The 21,275-nt window shown below is 39.7% G+C and overlaps 1 protein-coding gene across 2 annotated transcripts in view; it reads right to left on the bottom strand.

Moving 5' to 3' along the window:
* USP12 (ubiquitin specific peptidase 12) overlaps positions 1 to 20,789 on the bottom strand; it is a 48,038-nt gene extending 27,249 nt beyond the window's left edge. The window contains exons 1-3 of one of the 2 annotated variants that reach the window (XM_044913213.1): positions 20,769 to 20,789; positions 13,213 to 13,227; positions 11,969 to 12,053 (exon numbers count right to left, since the gene is read on the bottom strand). In XM_044913213.1, the coding sequence (XP_044769148.1) occupies positions 11,969 to 12,053; positions 13,213 to 13,227; positions 20,769 to 20,789 (121 nt within the window). The remainder of the gene's footprint in view (positions 1 to 11,968; positions 12,054 to 13,212; positions 13,228 to 20,768) is intronic. The other variant, XM_021678248.2, reaches the window with a different exon arrangement.
* Positions 20,790 to 21,275: the final 486 nt, after the last annotated feature.

Below are 21,275 nucleotides of genomic sequence, written 5' to 3'. Positions count from 1 at the left end.
CCCCACATCAGGCTCCCTGCCCAGTGGGGAGTCTGCTTCTCCCTCTCCTCCTCCCCCCAACCCCGCTCGTGTTCTATCAAATAAATAAATAAAAATCTGGGCGCCTGGGTGGCTCAGTCGTTAAGCGTCTGCCTTCGGCTCAGGTCATGATCCCAGGGTCCTGGGATCGAGTCCCACATCGGGCTCCCTCCTCGGGGGGAAGCCTGCTTCTCCCTCTCCCCCTCCCGCTGCTTGTGTTCCTGCTCTCGCTATCTCTGTCTCTGTCAAATAAATAAATAAAATCTTTTAAAAAATAAATAAATAAAAATCTTAAAAAAAAAAAAAAAAAGCAAAAACTTCAATATGCTAGCATAACCACCACTGAAATGCTGAGATGCCCACACATCATTCTTGATACATTACAAAGAGACTTCAGGTGCATTACATCCTCAACTATAACTGACTTCTTACCGGCCATGTGATCTGGTGTGTTTAACTACAGCCGACTGAACTTCAACTTCCTCCTCTTTAATAATGGGGAAAAATAATCCCACCTTATGAGAAAATGACACACAGTTTGATAAACATTTATTGTCTTCCTTTTCCCTTCTCATTAATAGACACTGGCTCCCAAAGCCAGCTGACAAAACACCCAAAAGTTAATCGATGAGGACTTGGGGAGACTTTGAAAGTATAAAAAAAGGAAAGAGGACAATTCTCACAGCGCTACCATGCGTCCAGGTCACACACTCACTACCCAAAAAAGCCTAGGCAGAGAAGACTTTTAAGAATGGGCCATGTCGAGGTGCCTGGGTGGCTTTGAAGGTTAAGCGCCAGACTCCTGGTTTCTACTCGGGTGCTCATCTCATCACGATCTCAGGTCGTGGGGTCAGGCCCCAATTCGGGCTCTGCATTCAGCGCAGAGTCTTCTGGAGATTCTCTCTGCCTCTCCCTCTGTCCCTCCACACACCCCCCACTCGCACACACACTCTCTCTCTAAAAATAAATAAATCTTTTTTTTTAAAAAAGGGCAATGTCAAACACACATCCACAGACATGTACATATTTGCTTATATTTAAAAACCAGGAAGGATAAATCAAAAATAAAAATGGTTATCTATAGAGAAAGAGGGAAGAGTGCAGAGGAATCAAAGTATATTTTTAAAAACATTTGCTTTGCACCGATTTTTTTTTTTTAAGATTTTATTTATTTATTTGACAGAGAGAGAGAGAGACAGCGTGAGAGGGAACACAAGCAGGGGGAGTGGGAGAGGGAGAAGCAGGCTTCCCGCTGAGCAGCGAGCCCGATGTGGGGTTCGATCCCAGGACCCCGGGATGATGACCTGAGCTGAAGGCAGACGCTTAAGGACTGAGCCACCCAGGCGCCCCAGCACCGATTTTTTTTAAAAAAACTAAATTAAATTGAAAAGATTTCAGAGGAAAAAAAGAAATTCCTAAAGTTGAAAGGCAAAAGAGATCAGGGAAACCTAACTGTTTATCCAGTCCGTGGAGAACTACACAAAAAATTAGTTCGAGCAACTTTAAAACATGGAATTTTTACTATACATGCCTACTGAAATAGTCTAAGAATAAAAAAAAGGAATTTTAAGTGCATTCAGTAATCACATTGTTAGAACTAATCTAGTAACATTATTATTTTGAAACTACTATAGATTTCTGTAGGACAAAGCAAGCATTAATATCCTTAGGAACCAAAATTGTTAATGCAAAGGAAAAAAGATACAATAATAAAGATAAGAGTAAAAGCCCTATAAACTTAAATTGGAATTTGAGGTATCAGTATAAACTCATGTCTTTTTATAAGTGTGTGTGTGTGTGTGTGTGTGTGTGTTTTCAACCTCTATCCACTGAAAGGCCTAGCAGCACCAAGTTTCCCTGGCGCACAGATTGTAGTCTCTAAAAACCTTTTTCCCACAAAAAGGAACTAGGAGGCCTTGCAGATATGGATACACTAGGTCTGGGACAGGAAATATACAAATGTAGATCAGTCTGGAATATCTTTTTGCGTAGATTCAAGAGCCACTTTCATCAAAAAGAAATACCGCAATTGATAAAAAGCATATCAACCACATAAAAATTTATGAATTAATAATGACATTTTAAAAAACCTTTCATTAGTCTCCATGGAAGTCGTAAACTAATATATAAAAGGAAAACATCAAAGTTTTATCTTGTCTTTCTTTTTTTTTTTTTTTGAGAGAGAGAGAGCATGAGCATGGGGTGGGGGGTAGGGGCAGAGGGAGAGAGAGAATCCCAAGCAAGCTCCACACCCAGCGTGGAGCCAGACGAGGGGCTCGATCCCAGGATCCTGAGATCATGACCTGAGCCAAAATCAAGAGTCGAACGCTTAATCGACTGAGCCACCAGGCGCCCTTGTCTTTCTTATAAGAACAGTATTTCACGGGGAACTAAATAGTTGATGAAGAAAGTTCCAGCTTATAGAATAAATCCAGCTAATAAATTTGTAAGAAATGACTGTAAATAATGGATTAGGAAATAATTATCAATGGATACCAAAAGCATTAAAGGCTGAGGGGTAACTTTAAAAAGTTCCTGAATCCCCGGTGCATTCCAGCATCATTAAAAATGAGCAGCCAAACTTTTATGTCTCTTGCAGGAGATATATGTAGCAATTCTTACAAAGTATTCTTATCTTAAAAAACAAAACTACTGGGGTGCCTGGGTGGCTCAGTCCTTAAGCTTCTGCTTTCGGCTTAGGTCATGATCCCAGGGTCCTGGTATCGAGCCCCACATCGGGCTCCCTGCTCAGCGGGAAGCCTGCTTCTCCCTCTCCCACTCCACCTGCCTGTGTTCCCTCTCTCGCTGTCTGTCTCTGTCAAATAAATATATAAATAAATAAATAAAATCTTTAAAAAAAAAAAAAACTACTAAATTTTAATCAAGTGTCTAGACCTATCTACCAATTTACCAGATATTCAAGGAACAGAGAAATGAGTTAAACAATACCACAAAAAAAGAATAGAACATGAGGCCCAGTGAGGATACATGATTTTTACATTCATATTGGTGGTCAGAGTCAATAAGGGGTTTCATAAAAACGGATGCTTTAAAGGCTTTCCAGGGAAATGCTAAAAGAAGTAGATGATAAGCAGATGATGCACTGATACTACTGATAAATATAACTACAGATATACTTTAATAAAACCTATCCAGGGGCTAAGTACACCTGCAGTAGAATCTACAATATTACTAAGATTAATTTATCAATTATTCAATATTAATTAGTCTAAAAAATACTAGTATTTGTATCACAGTTTAATGATGCTAATGACCAACAAACTATGCCTCTGTCCATTGAAGAGAAGATTCAATCGCCATTATTTGGACATTTTTATTAAAGAATAAGCAATAGGGAAAAAATAAAAATTAAAAATTAAAAAAAAGAATAAGCAATAGGGATTCTAATGACTTCCAAAGAGTAGGTAAAAACAAAAGATAGCCTCTCACAGTATATTAGAAAAATTTATAATAAAGGTTGACCAACGGATAAGCTAAGGAACCAGAGGGAGTCTATTATTTTGTACAGAATGATGGAAGGTAGACTCTTGCTCATCTTCTGAACATAAAGCAATAGGTAACATTATAATCAATTCTTTGAGGTCTTCTCTTACAGTCTTGCACTTATCTTCATCAATCCCATTAAAGAAAAATTAAAGCTTGAAACTACTACAATTTCTGCAGACTAAACAATAACTTTCAATCTTAATCATAACTCTTATTAAACTTTTCCTTCAGCTTCCCTGATAGTTAACTTTCTTTCAAGTTCCTAAAGCCTAGAACTATACCTTTCTAATGTGTAGCTTTCATGCAAAAGATTGTCTGGGATGATTTCCCCCACACTCCTGTTTTCGAATGCTCAATTTCTAAAAAAGACATTGCTTGGGGCGCTTGGGTGGCTCAGTCGTTAAGCGGCTGCCTTCGGCTCAGGTCATGATCCCAGGGTCCTGGGATCGAGTCCCACACATCGGGCTCTCTGCTCAGCAGAAGCCTGCTTCTCCCTCTCCCACTCCCCCTGCTGTGGTCCTGCCCTTGCTATCTCTCTCTCTCTGTCAAAAAAATAAATAAAATCTTAAAAAAAAAAAAAAAAAGACATTGCTTTAGGGTTGAAACCTACCCTGTGTCTTCTCAGCAGTTCTGAAGATCAAAGGTATAACCAGGTTTAAAATCAGGGGAACCAAATTTTAAAAAGCTGCCACCCTCCTCAAGGTCTGAGCATTGATTTTTCAGTTGCTTATTGAACACAATGACCTGTGCTTGCCTTCTCTAATGCCTTTTTTCTCCTAGTTTTAAAATAAATGCCCCCTCCACAAATATTTATCGTATCCCCATCTCTAAGATCATTTTGAGCACACATTAAATACAAATAATGTACGTGCTACATCATAGACATCAAAATATACTTTTATAAAATGCAAAACTCATATACATAAAAATATACATTACATATAGTTGGCCTTTCAACAATGTAGGAGTTAGGGGCGCTGACCCCTCAACACAGTCAAAAATCTGCGTGTAACTTTCGACTTCCCAAAAACTTCACTAATAATAGGCTACTGTTTACCAGAAGCCTTACCTATAACAAACAGTTAACACATATTTTGTATGTTATATGTATGATATACCATCTTGTTACAATAAAGCAAGCTAGAGAAAAGAAAATGCTATTAAGAAAATCATAAAAGAAAATACATTTACAATACTATACTGTATTTATACCAAAAAATCTGCATATAGATGGACCTGGGCAGCTCAAACCTGTGTTGTTCAATAGCCAACTATACAACAAATGTGATTAAGACAAAGTAAATGCGTACAATTTTTATCTTATTTACATTGATTTTGTTTTTCACTAAAAATTATTACTATTTAAGTGAAAGCAATGAAACGGAGTATGCCTTTTGGTAAACTGTGGGTTACAGATTTTAATACTCTGACTGATAGATAGTCTGAGTTTATATTCAGTTATTTCGGTATGTGCGTTTAATGGCAATCAAAGATAGGTACACAGATACATAGATAGGTCCAAGGGCCTTACTTTACTTTCTAAATTAAATTCCCAATCCTACCTACCGAATTTGTTTGAATTCATTTGAGTAATTACCTGCCTTGAGAGCAGCACAGCACAGTAACTAAGCGCCCAGGCTCTGAAACCAAACGTAGGTTCAAGACTGGCTCTGCTCTCTGACCTTGGCAAACTACTAAACCACGCCGTTCATCCGCTTCCTCGTCTGTAAATGGGGTTTATGATACAGTGCCCACCTTCTAAACTCTTATAAAGAATTAAATTAATAATCCACATGAAGCACAGACAACGGTTCCCAGGACTTCATCATTGCACTGTTATTTTTGAAACCATCTTTTTAAGTCATTTGTCCATTTTGGAAAAAATAGATTAACCAAAATTAAATCATATGATCTCTAAATCTACATTGAAATGATAATAGTTTGTAACCACATAAATGAGTAAGAGACGGTTATACTGTCAAGTCTTTGGCGCTATGGAACTTGAAGCGTCATAGGACCACTTCACACATGAATGGAGTACAGAGACCTGTATCATCCATGTATTAGGAATCAGTAAAGCTGGGGTGCCTGGGTGGCTCAGTCAGTTGAGCATTTGACTCTTGATTTCGGCTCAGGTCATGATCTCAGAGTCCTGGGATCGAGCCCCACACAGGACTCCACACTCAGTGGGGAAGTCTGCTTGAGATTCTCTCCCTCTGCCCCTCCCACCACCCTCCCCCTTACATGCTCTCTCTCTCTCTCTCTCAAATGAATAAAAAACTTTAAAAACAAGAATTCGTAAGGTCTATCTCTCATTTTTAGATAAAAATAAACATTAGCAATTCTATAGTTCTTCCCAAAGCCCAATTGTTCATCTTACATGTATCATTTGGAGACTACTGTTGTTTACCATTAGCTCAACAATTTTGCCTTCAAAAAATGTTTTTAAAATGTTTAAATGCTCCACTGTCCCCCACAGAGGCTGGTGATGATGATGCCTGTCCTGTGAACATCCCCTTCTAAGGAAAGACCCTCTTCCCCTCCTGCAGTTTGTTTAGGTGGCTCTGTTTTTTTTAACACTATACCCCACATTCCCCTACCCACCATTCTCACTACAGCCAAGTGGACCTAATCTAAAAGTGTCCTTCCACATGCTAGTGGACATCCATTCCTCACTCCACACCCTTACTCCACTGTCCCACCCTTCCTTATAGAAAGCGACTTCTCTACATAAATTCTGGGGTTGTCAATCACAAACCCTTTTATAGACCCTGCAACAGGGCTGGACACCTGATCCAATCTCAGCAGAGTACTTGGGGCAGAGTTGTTTTGTCAAGTCTATTATGAACATTCTCTGGGATCTCTGATAATATAACCCTCAAGTAGCCTATGGCCATCAGGTGGAGAGAAACTAAATGAGAATGAATCAATTCAAACGAAAACAGAACCAAGAGACGTTTGCCTAATCAACTTTATAACCTACAAAGGGAAAGAAAGTTTCATTTTTATTTGTCTCTCTCCTTCATGATGGCTCCTGTTCCCTGGATCCAGAATTCCAACCAATGACTACCAGCAATTCAGGGTTAAATGCCTTTTGTAAGATGGTCTAAGGAACACAGTTGTTATTTCGTAACAAAGATTTTACGGAAAAGCACATTCCACCGTAGCCTCACAAATAGATTTATTGAGGCCATATGTCTGTTGGCTCCTACTGTATTAGAGAATTAATACAGAACCATATAATAAAACAATGGAAAAAGGCTATTTAAAAATGGAGACTGCACACAAAAGTAGGAAAGAGATACTACTAACTGAAATCACTCCTTTTCTTTCAACTTTACGAAAATAAGTACTCACTAGCTGCAAGATATAAGGTGAAACAGGCCATCTCATTCATCAGATCAAAACAATTCATTTTCAAAGAATTTAGCTGACCCTATAAACAGGTGACATTTAAGTAGGATATTCTGCTGCAAGAGAAAGCTTCCAAAAGGCTCCCTTGTCTACTCAAAAGACAGTTCCTGAACCCCCACACCACACTAATATTTCTCATCTCTGAAAATATTAAAGCATGCTCAAGAGTTAAACCAAAAGGAAATCCCCACTCTATGTATTATGCAAAGTACAGTGATAGACATCAGAACTATTAAGAGTGAACTGCTATAAAAGGATCATTTGTGAAAACATTCTTCCAAGAAAAAGATAACTGCAACTGAAAGTAATGGAAAATAGGTTATATTAAGAATGTCGAGAGTAGGGCGCCTGGGTGGCTCAGTTGGTTAAGCGACTGCCTTCAGCTCAGGTCATGATCCCAGGGTCCTGGGATCGAGTCCCGCATCGGGCTCCCTGCTCTGCGGGGAGCCTGCTTCTCCCTCTCCCACTCCCCCTGCTTGTGTTCCCTCTCTCGCTGTGTCTCTCTCTGTCATCTTTAAAAAAAAAAAGAATGTCGAGAGTAACCCCTATGTTGAATTTTGTGCTAGTTAATCAAACTGTGGTTATTTTTCTTCTGCCCATTAACAACAACAAAAAAAAGTCTGATTTTCTAACTGCCCAAATACATGTACTATTTCCCAAAGGCAAGTGCTACTGAATGACTGTGTCACTCGCCAGTCACAAAAAGGCTCCAAAAGGGCAGGTCTAATAGGAACTCTTCTCGGGGTAAGCTTTTTGTTAAGAGCAATTAAAATGAACCTTGGAAATGCATACTTAGCTGAGAACATACCGATAAAAAGAAAATATATGTGTGCCTCATTTTAACAAAATCCAGTTATTGGAAAAGATAAACCACAGTTTCTTAAAGCAGTTACATTCCAGTGTTGTTTCAACACTACCTACCTGGCAGACAGGTACAGAGAGAGAAAAAGAAGTTAAAATGTTGATCTCTGAATTAAGTAAGCTACCCTCCCCTACCCACCCCAAAGCTCCACCCTTCATTTTTAAGGGACTCCTATAAATAGAATGATTAACTCCATAAATTTTTTTTTTTAAAGGAGGAAGGGGGAGGGAAACAAAGAGAAAGAATGATGATATTTTAAGAACTGGAAAATAGGACCTATAGCAAAAAGTTAACAGTACAGAACACAGTTGCAAGGTAGCCTGAAAGTTTAAATCACAGAAAGAGTTAATCACTATACTAGTTCTGCTGCATCTACTCTGACCCCCAATTAATTTTTCAATTTAACTCAGGTGTTCATCAGTCTTTCATAGTTGACTGAGCCCTGGCTACCTTAGAGATCGCAATTCTTCATCATAGTAACTAGGCACAGAGATCAGAAACTACATTTCTACCCATCAAGTGAGTCTCTGGAAGGGGTAAAAGACAAAGCTTCCTCTAAAGGTCCCTTACTAACTTCACTCCCTCCTGTTTCTCTTGGGTTTTACTGAATCTCGGTTAGTCAGCTTCAGGGAGAAGCACAAATACTGCCCTTTTAATTTGGATTGATCCACAGGGAATAATAAAAATGAAACCTTCTTAGAAATCCTTTTTTTTTTTTTTACACAATTGACAATGGTATTCTCAAAGTGATATATGAGAGTAAAAATAACGTAACAAAAAAAAAGACTTTTAAACTCAATTTATAATAAGATTTTTCTCAAGGATGTTGTTTTAGTTGTTCTGAGGCTATCTACAAAAAGAGTTACAGTCAGACACAAAACGGAGAGACTGAAATATTTAAACTGGAGAAGATTAAAGGTAAAACAGCCTTCAATATATAAAATACTCCTGTGCTGAAGAAAATGGGTTCTTCTGAGACACTATCAGTGAGCACAACTTTCCTACAATTCAAGACCATTAGCTTTAGAGCGTGAACCGAGTAAGGGTGGGAGCCGCAGGGAAGTAGTTCATGAGAGTGAAAAAGCTGGGGTTCTGCCATTGCCAGAATGGACACCAGGCTTCTGATCACCAGACGCCTCTGCACGTAAGCACGAACATTTTAGATATTAGAAGTAGAGGCCAGGTCATGTTAAACCAGGGAAATTAAATAGTCCATTAACTCCCCGCCCTCCCCACAAAACCCCAATAAAATGACAGTAAAAGAATAAATTAAGCAAAAAACTCGAAAGGCCAAAAAAAAAAAGGGGGGGGGATAGGGGTTCACCTAAAAACAGAGGTCTGGTTGTAAGTCTTTTAAAAGGACCATTCAGACCCCTAGATACTTAACCTCTCTTTCAACTGCAGGTTTAGTCTCCACAGAAGCTGCCCAGGAGAGTCTGGTTCAAGAGCCCTTAAGGACAGCAGAGGACAGCAGCGAGGCACCGGACAGAAAACAGAGGGCTCAACAAAACCCTGAATAAGCCACCCCTCGACAGAACCTGAAAGTCCCCCAGCACAAAGGAATAGCCCCAGAGGAAATGCTCTAGCCACTAGAATGGGGGATGGGTGCAGCTATTTCTAAAGCCTGCTTGCCAAGGGGTCACCCTAGAGGGAAACCCATAGCAGACAAGCTCCACCCATAATACACCAAGTCCCAGTCAGCTTTTCAGAATTTCACTTTTATGTATGGATGAAATTTGAGGAAAGATCCCATTAGGAAAGACAATTTAAAATAGTGGGGGGGAGGAGTGGGGGCCTCAAAACAATCCAGTAAGCATAAGAAAACCTCAACAACAAAACTTATAAATAATATCCTGAGAAAAATAACAGAGAATACTGCCTCCATAAAACAAGATCAAAAAATTAAGGTAACACTCTACAAAATAAAAGCGCAGGGGCGCCTGGGTGGCTCAGTCGTTAAGCGTCTGCCTTCGGCTCAGGTCATAATCCCGGGGTCCTGGGATCGAGCCCCACATCGGGCTCCCTGCTCAGCGGGAAGCCTGCTTCTACCTCTCTCACTCCCCCTGCTTGTGTTCCTTCCCTATCTCTATCTAATAAATAAATAAATAAATAAAATCTTTTAAAAAGAAGTGCAATGAACTGGACAAAAAAGGGCAATGTAGAATAATATCAGATGATCAAAAAAATGGAAAAAATAGGAAAAACAAAGAATCAGTCTGCATTTCAATATGCAACTGAGAGTATATGAAAAAGGACAGAACAAAGAGATAACACTGATAGGAAGGAAATTATCCAAATACTAGTATCAGAAATGTTCTAGAACTGAAGAAAATGAAAAATGTCTAAATGGGTTGATAAATAGCCAATGCAACACCAGTGGGGGGGGGGCGGGGGGGGAGCACAAAGACGCATCACGAAATTTCAGAACCCTGTGGATATCCATCCACATTCTGAAAGCCTCCCAAACACTTTTTTAAAGGGGAAAAGGCCTCACAGAAGAGATGAAGAATCAGAATGGCATCAGCCCTGTTGATGCCAACAGAAGCCAGAAAGCCATGGAGTAATCCCTTACAAATTCTAAAGGACGGTTATAACTTAGGATCTATATCTAGCTTTGACAATAACCAAAACAAGATAAATACACAAGATCTCAATGTTTACCTCCTAGGCACACTCCCTAAAGAAGCTACTACAGAACATGTTCCACAAAGCAGGGAAAAACCCAAGCAGAAGAGGGGATCTAGGGAAGGGGAGAAGTGAAGGGATGTCTAGGGTGAAGGGAAGAGAAGGCCGCAGAGGCCGCATGGCGGGATGACAGGGCTCCAGGGGGATGTCAAGGCCTTGAGGACGACGCGGTGCAAACTGGTACTGAGGAAGTCTTCTCAGCTTTTTTAGCGCTGAAGACTTTGGGAAGGATAAATGAAAATTAAGGACATGGAAAATAAATGGTTAATTCCATACTGGAGAATGGGCAGGGATGGTGGTTGGAGAGGGCGAAGTTTCTTACCTACCGTAACAGGAAGTCAATGGACTGTTTTTAATAGCAGAACAGGCACTTCACTTAGAATGTAGGAGTAGATTCCAGGAAAACCAGCCCATGGAGGAAGGAGCAGCCTCCTCTGGGGAGGGGGCACCGTGGAGTGGGGACTGCTGAATGCCTTACAAGCTTCACACCCACGAGGGGACTCCCAGAGCAAGAGGAAACACCCTCATCACTTTAACTATTTTCCTCAAATCAGACAAGAAATCCACCTCCTATGTTACAATTACGTACTAGTGTTCAGTGACACACAGGTGTGTTCGATGGAACTTATTTTGTCACCTGTATTATCACCTCTCTATGTATAGTTTAAAACACTCATCATGGATCTACCTAACAGTACACAACAACACAGACCTGTGGTGTGTGCTGATGATTCAGAAAAGAGCTGAAAATTCTAAAGAAAGTTCTTCCAAGGTTTTCATGATGTATAATTGCTAGAATTACTTCCACAAGGACTGGGGAATGTACCCTTTTCCTATATTTTGCACTTGTATATCTATACTAGTGGGACACTGCCAGAAGTAAGTTGACAAATATTCTACAGACACACGGAGGCACTTGCAAAAGTTTACTCTATCTGTACATTTGGGCCACTTATATTTAGACATTTAAAGGATTCTCAAAGAAGCAAGAGATCAGGGGCACCTGGGTGGCTCAGTCAGTTAAGCAACTGCTTTCAGCTCAGGTCATGATCCTGGAGTCCCGGGATTGAGTCCCGCATCGGGCTCCCTGCTCAGTGGGGAGTCTGCTTCTCCCTCTGACCCTCCCCCCTCTCATGCTCTCTCTCTCTCAAATAAATAAATAAAATATTTAAAAAACAAAAAAAAGAAGCAAGAGATCATTTGATGTAGGCCATACAAAATTTTGGTTATGATAAATTCTGACACAAAACGGGGGAAAGAAAGGAAAAAAAAAAAAAAAGGAAAAACGAAACTGTTTTAAAACTCTTAAGACCTTGGGCAACTTTATTTCCCTTCCATTAAAAAGAGAATTCAAATCAAGTTTCTTGGCCTTAATCCTACTGATGCGAATAAACAATTTTCTTTTAATAAATTATGAAATGCATTCATCATTTTTAAAACTATTTGCAACGATACTGGTGAAGGCTAAGTATCAATGGATACTTACATTGACTAATCCAAAATAGTGCTCATTGACTGGAAACTGTTCTGGACCAATCTCTTTCTCTAATGCCGAGGCATTGGCGCCCTATAAAATAAAAAAAACAAATGTTAGTATTTGTAGTATTTTCATAGTTATATAGGCATTACAGAGAAATCCTTTATTTTTTAAGATTTTATTTATTTGACAGAGAGAGACACAGAGAGAGAGAGAGCAAGCAGGGGGAATGGCAGACAGAAGGCGAGGGAGAAGCAGGCTTCCCGCTGAGCAGGGAGCCCGACGCGGGACTGGATCCCAGGACCCTGGGATCATAGACCTGAGCCAAAGGCAGACACTTAACGGGCTGAGCCACCCAGGTACCCCAGCAGAGAAATCCTTTAAAAAACTATGTTCCCTCTGACTCCCTAACATTACTGGAGGAAAATAAAGGAAGATAGTGAAGAGTAAAGGATATCAATAATATGACTAAAAACCAGTTCACAAGAACTTCCTCAGGAAACCGAAGCGTGGATCAAGAAATTTTATTTATAATGTGCTACTTTTTTTCTAGGTAATGGACTAAAGCCCCTGCTGTAACAGGAGAGCTGAAATCAAGTATGCAGATAGTCAATGACCTAACAATTCTTTGGCGGTATATACCTGAAAAGTCCCCACACAGAGCCCAAAGTGACAAGAATGTTGTGTGAAGTAGCACTGATGACTGCCCAGCAGACAACCAGCATACTACGTAGCAGAGACAGAACAACGGAACTGGGTTCACATACAAAAGCATGTCTCAAAAACATTATGTTAAAGAAAAAAAATGAGATTAACACATATATAAAAAACAGCACATGGCCAATGGGCTGAAGAACGTACATGAAACATACTTGAATGGGTGCCGAAAGAGGACTGGGACATGGAATTGGGGATGAAGGATAAAAAAGGAAAAAAATAAAATGAAACCCAACAAAAGAAGGGCCTTGCCCAGACAACGATTGAGTGTCATGGTCTTGGGAATACGACTGACTCAACTCTGTGCACAGAGGTCCCTGAAAAAGAGGGCGGGGGCAGGGTGCCCCTGAGTACTGACACATGCCACTAATGGACTCCAAACACAGCTGGAAAGAGAAATGACAGCAATTCTGAACACATAACTCTGGCTATGTTTACTTGAAAATTCCCAAGAAAACATACCACCACAGACATGACACCATATCAGTTTTATTCACAAACTACCTGAACACCACTTTGCAAAGCTGCACACAAGAGAACACACACTCTAGGCCTCCTCCAAGGCACTGACATGAGGTTAACACCCCGTGCTCAGAAGCCCACCCCTGTTGTTTCCTGACTGAGCTCCACTCCTGGACTGGGGAAGCCCAACCTTTGTTAGACAACACATCCTCAACTTCCTGATTGTAAGTACTGATTAAAGGGACCTGGTGGACTGGTGGTCAAATTCTACCAAAACAAGACATTTCCTTTAATATCCTCCAGCCATCCAGCACTTGTATATAAACACGATACTGCCTTTATTTTTTTTTTTAATTTAGAACTTATTTTAGGCTTTCTACGAAACCTTGATAATAATCGCTAGTTTATAGATAACCATTTATTTCTAATTTGGCCATCCACTGTTTTGTAACAACATCCAATTCAATTATCACAGCAACTTCAAGATCTACTGAACAAATCTGTCTTGGTGGAAATGTTGCAAGCCCCACTCCCCATCCCTGCCAGCTCAAGTTATCACGTCATAAAATTTCCTCACATACATTGAAAAGTATCAATAAGCCCAGATGTTTACCACTTACTATAATAATTCAAACTGATATTAGTTTATTCAAATTAAGTATAACCCCTTCCCCACAAAACAGAAGAGGAGGAGGGGGAGGAAGTGGGGGAGAAGGAGAAAGAAGAAAGGTTCTATTATCCAAAATACAATCTTATTACATCTATTTATGTGGAACAGTAAAACGCCAGTACACATAACTCAGGAAAGCATTTCTGGCCCTTAGGATGAACAGAATAACATGTGAACATTCTCTGCCCAGGCTAATGCCAATCACACACAACAGACCGTGTATTCTAACCAGGCCAGACGATCCACTTATCCGCGTCCCACCCCCTCCCCGCCCCCACCACCCACATCATAGACTTTCACGCACTGCTTAAAAAATCCTCCAGCTGTCCTGCATCCTCAAGGTAAGTCTCACTATGGATCAAATTATTAGCTTCTCTGCACCTCAGTTTCCTTAACTACAAAAGGAAAATGTCACCAACTCCTTTATAGGATAGCTACAAATGAAAGGAATTTAAACCTCTCTGACAGCATCCTGCAGTGCCCGTTCCATAGGCAGGTGTCCCATAAACGTTGGTTTCCTTCTTCCCCTTCCCTTCAAATTCAAGGGGGCAAAAAACTACCCTCATTAGCCAGTAATGGTAATAAGTATCTGCTCCGTGCAACAGCTAAGAAATAAGAGAAGAAAACAAGTCAGAAGAAAAAATGAGATAGCTATTATTAAAAAACTGGCTCTCCTCACTCTAGCCAATTCCACCTAGAGGCCCAGACGCACAGTCACTGTACTCTCCAAAGGGCTGACAGTAAAGCAAAACCACAATCCAATCAGAGGTCTGGGAAGAGGATGCTAAGTGTGATAAAATGGAAACAGCCATAAACCATAGTCATTTAACCTTTCTGGATTTAAGAAGCTTCATTTGCGAAATAAAAGGGTTCATCTCCTCACTGATTTTCAAAAACCCCAGCTCTAAGTTTATCTGTTGGGTTTTCAAGTAATCCTTTACCCAAATTAAGGTTTTCACAGCTAAGTATGTTTAGAAAATTAAGACTAGGTAATTTCTAAAGTCTCTTCTAACTCAACATTCTAACATTACTAATCACTTTTATCAACATTTCTGAGGACATTTACTATATCAACACAAAGCTCCATGGAAGTCCAAGCCAACCAATATATGCCAAACAACACAGTTCAAAAGGGAGAGATTATAGCGACAGATGGAGTAAGGGGAGCAGATCTAAAAAGAAAGTTCAAAGAGAGAATGGAATTTACTTCATGACAGTTCTAAATTAAAGGGCAGCATAGTAACATACCTTACCATGATAATGATGCTGTATAATGCAGATTCTGTGAATGTGCAGGAGGTTATTCTTACGGCATGAATTCAAGATTTTCTCTGCAGAAACAATCAGAGTACATCTCTACCTCTAGCTGAATGCTAACTACAAAGGCAAAGAGGAGACTAAGTAATTCAGACTCTGGTGACTGGTTTTCAGCACTAGAGTTAGATATAGCTGGGGAAAAACAGCCACCAAGCCAGAAGTTTGCTGTATAATTTTTAGTATCTTCAGAAGAGTTCTCAACGTCATCCCTTGAAGATTTTGTTGAAGGCTGACAAACCCTATCATGTCAAATAATGGTCAACGAAGCACCCCAAGGTTTAAATTGAACCTAGAACAAGTCAATATCCAACAGTAATGGCTCTGAACAATTCTCCATCTCTACACTTGAGAAATATGATCCCACCACAATTAACAGTGGTTTATTAAATCAGTGATGATTTACCAGGAAAAAGGAAAGAAATGGTGGCCATGCTCAGGTTAAGAATTTCTGCTCTAGGGGCGCCTGGGTGGCTTAGTCGTTAAGCAGCTGCCTTTGGCTCAGGGTCCTGGGATCAAACCTCGCATCGGGCTCCCTGCTCGGCGGGAAGCCTGCTTCTCCCTCTCCCGCTCCCCCTGCTTGTGTTCCCTCTCTTGCTGCGTCTCTGTCAAATAAATAAATAAAATCTTTAAAAAAAAAAATTTCTGCTCTAAAGCTCTCATAGGTATCAGGATTCTTCTCTTTCATATGAGTACACGACACAGAGAAGGAAGAAGATACACTTTTCTGATCATTCTGTCTCCATTTTTGTAACTTACACAAAAGATTATTTTAGAGTCAGTACCTATTACTACAGAATTCATCATAAAGAAGCAATGAGGTATTCATGACCCTCCTGATGAAAACAACAAGAAGGTGGATGAATTTTAATATTAAAAAAATAATAATTTACTGAGCTGGTGAGAAAATGAGGACTCTGCAGGAACCAAATGATGGGAGAACCCTGGGAGATAGGCCAATGCCAAAGACAGATTTTACACTGAGGGTATTTGTCAGCACTAATGACCTTTACACTCTTTTCTGACAGCTGAATGAAATGGGAGTGCGGGGAAACCTAAAACTTGGGACGACAGGAAGGCTAACAGAAGACCTGAGCATGACACTAAGATTCCAAAAGGGCTGGATCTTCATGTCAGGGGGAGCAAGAAATAATCCTCTACCACAAGAGGAGGCAGCAAGGAAACATGCGTGACATGTCCTTGGCACTGGGGGTGGAGGATAGCTTCAAAAAATTCATAACCCCAAGCTGACCCTCATGAAAGACTGTAACCCAAATCCACGCAAGCTGCATGATCTTAAACAGAACCACTCAAGCAGGTAATGATATTCAGAGGGACCCTGAGCTGATGGCACCCTCTTCACCCAACAACTAGCAGAACCACAAGTTCAATCTGGAAGATGAAGTTAATCCACCCCACAAAAAACTCCCATAACTAAAACTCCAAGAGATTTGGGTTCAAAATCAAAACTCCTACACATACACAAAACAACGGGAAAACAGAGCACTGTGAATAAAAGCCAGCAGAAGCACAGACAGCAGAATTAGACTCTCAAGATATTAACTATCAGAACTATTTCAGACAGGACACAAAACAAATGCTTACTATGTGCCAGGAAATAACAATTGCTTGATTATAAGAACAGAGATGAGACTCTAAAGCCTAAGCAGATTTTGTGAAAGAACTGAATCAAACTTCTAAATATAAAAATTATAATAATTGAAACTAAAAACTCAATGGTAACTATGGAAGGCAGTAAAAAAATTGGAAGTTGGGGAGAAGGAGGGATGAACAGGCAGAGCACAGAGGATTTTTAGGGCAGTGACAATATTCTGTATAATACTATAATGATGGATAGGTCATTATACATTTGTTCAGAACATATACCAAAAGTACACAGTAACACGAACTATGGACTTTAGATGATTATGATGTTTCAGTGCAGTTCATCAGTTATGACAAATGTACCACTCTGGCGGGGGATGTTGATAATGAGGGAGGCTATGCACGCATAGGGGCAAGGCTATATGGGAAATCCCTGTACTACCCTACCTCCCCCGCCAAAAAGAAAGTCTTAATAAGATAAATTAATTAAATCAGAAAAAAGAAAAAACTCAATGGCTGTGCCTAAGAAACAAGATTAATATTGAGTAATATTTTTTCTTTTTTTTTAAATGGAGCCCAACGTGAGGCTTAAACTTGTGACCCTGAGATCAAGGCCTGAGCTGAGATCAAGAGCTGGATGCCTAACTAACTGACTGAGCCACCTGGGCTCCCCTGGGTAATATTTTTTTAGTCAACATTCCTGTCAATATAATGCTAGTAATTCAAACTACCATTTTATTAAAAATAGGAAATGTTGTTTTACGGAAAACATTTCACAGAAGAATGGGTCCGTTGGGAGCTGCTGTAGCAAGACCATGGAACACTATCATGGCACTGACCTAGCAAAGCTACAGACTTGGGTCTGGTCCGGGCCTTGCCACTAACTCACTGTAACCACTTGAGGCAAAATGCTTCTCTCTCTGGACCTTGGTTATCTCATACGTAAGACCTCAAAATCTACAGTACCTCCCATCCCCATGTGTCTAGCAATGTGTGAATCTATTGGTTCTTCTGATCTCATTAAGACATTAAGGAAAAATGTTTGGACAGTCTATTAAAGGTCAAACATTAAGTTCTAAATAAAAGTTAGGATATATGATCACATCCCCAGAAACAGTCATGCAGTCCAAGAATGTAAAGGTCATGGAGTTAAGTGCCTCCTTAAACCTGCCTACTATGAATTCTTAGAAAGCTGAGCAACGCTTCTTTTTTCATGCCAAAAAATAACCATCCAAGTGAAGGAAGAGTAAGTTGAAACTATAAGGATGTCTTTGATCTACCATTCTGAAGATACCATGTGCCAACAGGAAAAAAGAACATAACCCAGGGGAAGGCTGTTTCTGATTAAACAATTTTTACATGGTCAACCATGGAAACCACGCCTCTCTGACTGCCCTCCATTCTGTCATTATGAGAAAGACACAAGACAACACAATACATTTGAGCAAGAAATTAAAAATGGTAAATTATAAAAAGATGAATATCTACTACCTAGAAAATATACTTATCAAGAATACTTCCTTTTTTTATACTAGACAGGTGCATTGAACTATTAGTTCCCAGACAACTTCTTGTTTAAAACAAATATGATAAAATACATTTTCCCCCACTCTCATGTTTCAAATCATATCTTAGAATTCAGTGTTTATCATTCCAAGTGTAACACCGAAGGGTCACACCAGGTCAGTACCCAAAGGAGAACTGCCAAAACAGGCAGGAAAGGCTTCCCGAAGAGGAGACAATCAAGTGACCTGGGTAAAACTAAGAAAAAAGTTCTGGAAGCACAGGAAGAGCCCATGTGAGGAGATGAACAAACACAGAAGAAGTGAATCTGAGCAGTGAAAGGATGAATCCAAAATAAAGAAGATACAAGAAGCAAGTATCTTAAATGAGAGAATGGAAAAGAACAGGAAGGTTAAAAGCCCACATCTGCTCTCCTGGAAGATACCACGTCCCTGAAACTGTATCAGAGACAACAAAATTTTGTATTTAAAAAAAAAAATTTCCACACCCTAAGTTTCAGGCATCATAAAAATAATCTCAAAGCAGCAGTCCTTCACAAAAGGTGAAATTCACCAAGTATCTGAATATCTACTTTCTCCCCAGCCCTGTGTGAAAACTTGTAGAACATGACTGTCAAATTGTAATACACGTAGTGGACAGTGAGATCAATGTGGTGGATCTACCATTTGCTTTTTTAGTAAAACAGAAGAGGTCATGGTATATCTCCTTACAAGTAAACAATGGTTTGTGAAACTTTTGTTCCAAAACATTAAGTATGTCTACATTAGGTCTAACTGTAAAATCTGTTTTCATTGTGAGTTTAAATAAAAAAAGTTTTGATATATACAGTGCTACCAAAGATTTAAAAGAGTAAGAAAAAACTACAAAGTCATAATCCAATTGGGGAGTATACAGTAACTAAAAATTGGTTTTCAATTTGTTTTAAAGTTACAGAGGGGAAAATAAATGTCAAACTATGCTAGTATACAGTATGTACTATAGGATATCAGGACAGGAATGACTCCAAGAGCTGGAGAATTTGGGAAAGGCTTCAGATGTAACTAAAAGAGTCAAGCCTTAAATTTTTCTTCAAAGTATTTCCATTATAGCTTTCCATGCTGGTAAAATGAGAGCCCAGAGAACATGAGTAGGCACTTAACCATTCCACCTGCTGGCTGCGCAGTGGACTGAGTAAATGGCCTGTAATCAGGAGGCCTGCATCCCCCGCCTAACAGGACTTAACCATAGCGTAACCTTCCAAAATCACTCCGCCTTGCTTTTCTCATCAGCAAGGTAAGCCAGACCAGATTTACGGCATCTGTTGCCAAATCTAAAATGCTAGAATTCTAAGACGGTTAGCAGCAACATAGAATCACAATCACAGTGTGAACTTAGGGCAAAATATTTCACCCCTTTGTGCTCCAATTTCCAAATCTGCAAAACAGGGCAGACGATACCCTTACTTATTATGTCCTGTTTCTAAAAACTGTACAGAAGATTTAGAACAATGTCCAGCACAGCAGGCACTAAACCAATAGTTTCTTTACCCCTTCTGACTCCCACCTTCAGATCAACCCCCCAAGAGACTGAAATTGTCAAAGTAACTGAGAAAGTATTTGGAGGTTCCACACTGGTGTGCCGTCATTCCAAGAATCTTGGTCTAGGACCTCTACACTGGCCTCCTCTGGTTTTAACTCTGCCATCAAAGTGAAGATGTGCTCCACAGAAAGTACACGGGATTCTTAAGATTGAGCCAGACCTAAGAGTGGAGCAGCACCCTCGAGGCATTTCACAGAGGGCTGCAAGTGCTGAGAATCTGAGATGGGCACAAAGCAAAGCCACCCCTGGCAAGACAGCATATGGTATAAACAGCATACACAGGGAGGGAGGGACGGCCTCCAACACGAAGGGAGAACTCAACACGCCTTCCTATCTCTGAACTACTATACAACCAATTATCAACCTCTGGAAATGAATTACACTCCTGAAGGGCTCTGGCCTCTGTTCCATCACAGGTCTTCTGAAAGCCATTTGCGTTAAGTTCCACGGAGAAGGAGAAGCCATAAAAACTTTCTTCCAATGGTGCTCATGTGTACATGCTCATGTGTCCCTCCCATTTTCCCTCCATCCTCCACACCACCCCAAAAATCTTCAACCCAGCAGGGAAGACGTGTGGCGAGTTTTCAAGAATTCAGAAGAAATTAAAGCAGCTTACTCCCTTCTTCAGCTGCTGCTACAGGAGCATATATGCAACATGTAAGTTACACAGGTAACATTCCCCAGCTAAGCAATTAAGGAAAATTCAATTCTATGATTAATCACTGGCATGATTGCAAATTTAAATTTACTCAGAACTACACTTATATAATCCTTTTCATCTAACAGTAATATATATACACAAACATACCATGTAAGAAACAGAAGCTAAGCAAGTTACGTATCTGAATCATTATTATAATCCAATGATAAATGACCAACCCCAAAACATTAGACATATCATTTTAACCTCCAGAAGTTCACATATCCATTAGAACATCAATGTTCCTATTAGACATGTTAAAAGCTATGATCTTTTTATTATTTGATCTAATATCTTCAAATGAAAAGCTTAGCTATGTCATTCACAAGCAAATGTGTTATTTGTAGAGAACATTTATATGTAGAGAATAATATAAGATTCCGATTCATTTTTAAGTCTTTTAAATCAGTCAAGGAATGAGAAAGTAAGAACACTGACTTGGTGCCAACAACAACAACAAAAAACCCCTATGTTTTTAATTTGTAAATGTTCACGAGACAATGAGTTACTGAATATGCTCTCATTAATTCATCTCTGGCAGAAAGTAATGGTGGTGATACTGGGCTTAGCAAGAATTACTCTGCCAAGCCTTCACATTTAGCTTAACAATAACATCAAAAAGAAAATTCTCAAGTATGACCAAACTTGGCATAATGACATACTTAATTTGAGTGAGTACACTGAATTTTACAAATCCTATTCATATCAACACCAAAAAACTTCCCTGAGAAATTTGTAAGAC

This window comes from Neomonachus schauinslandi, chromosome 3 (assembly GCF_002201575.2).
Source record: "Neomonachus schauinslandi chromosome 3, ASM220157v2, whole genome shotgun sequence".
NCBI lineage: Eukaryota > Metazoa > Chordata > Mammalia > Carnivora > Phocidae > Neomonachus > Neomonachus schauinslandi.
The sequence above is the reverse complement of the archived record's forward strand: the minus strand, read 5'-3'. Positions and strand labels throughout refer to the sequence as shown.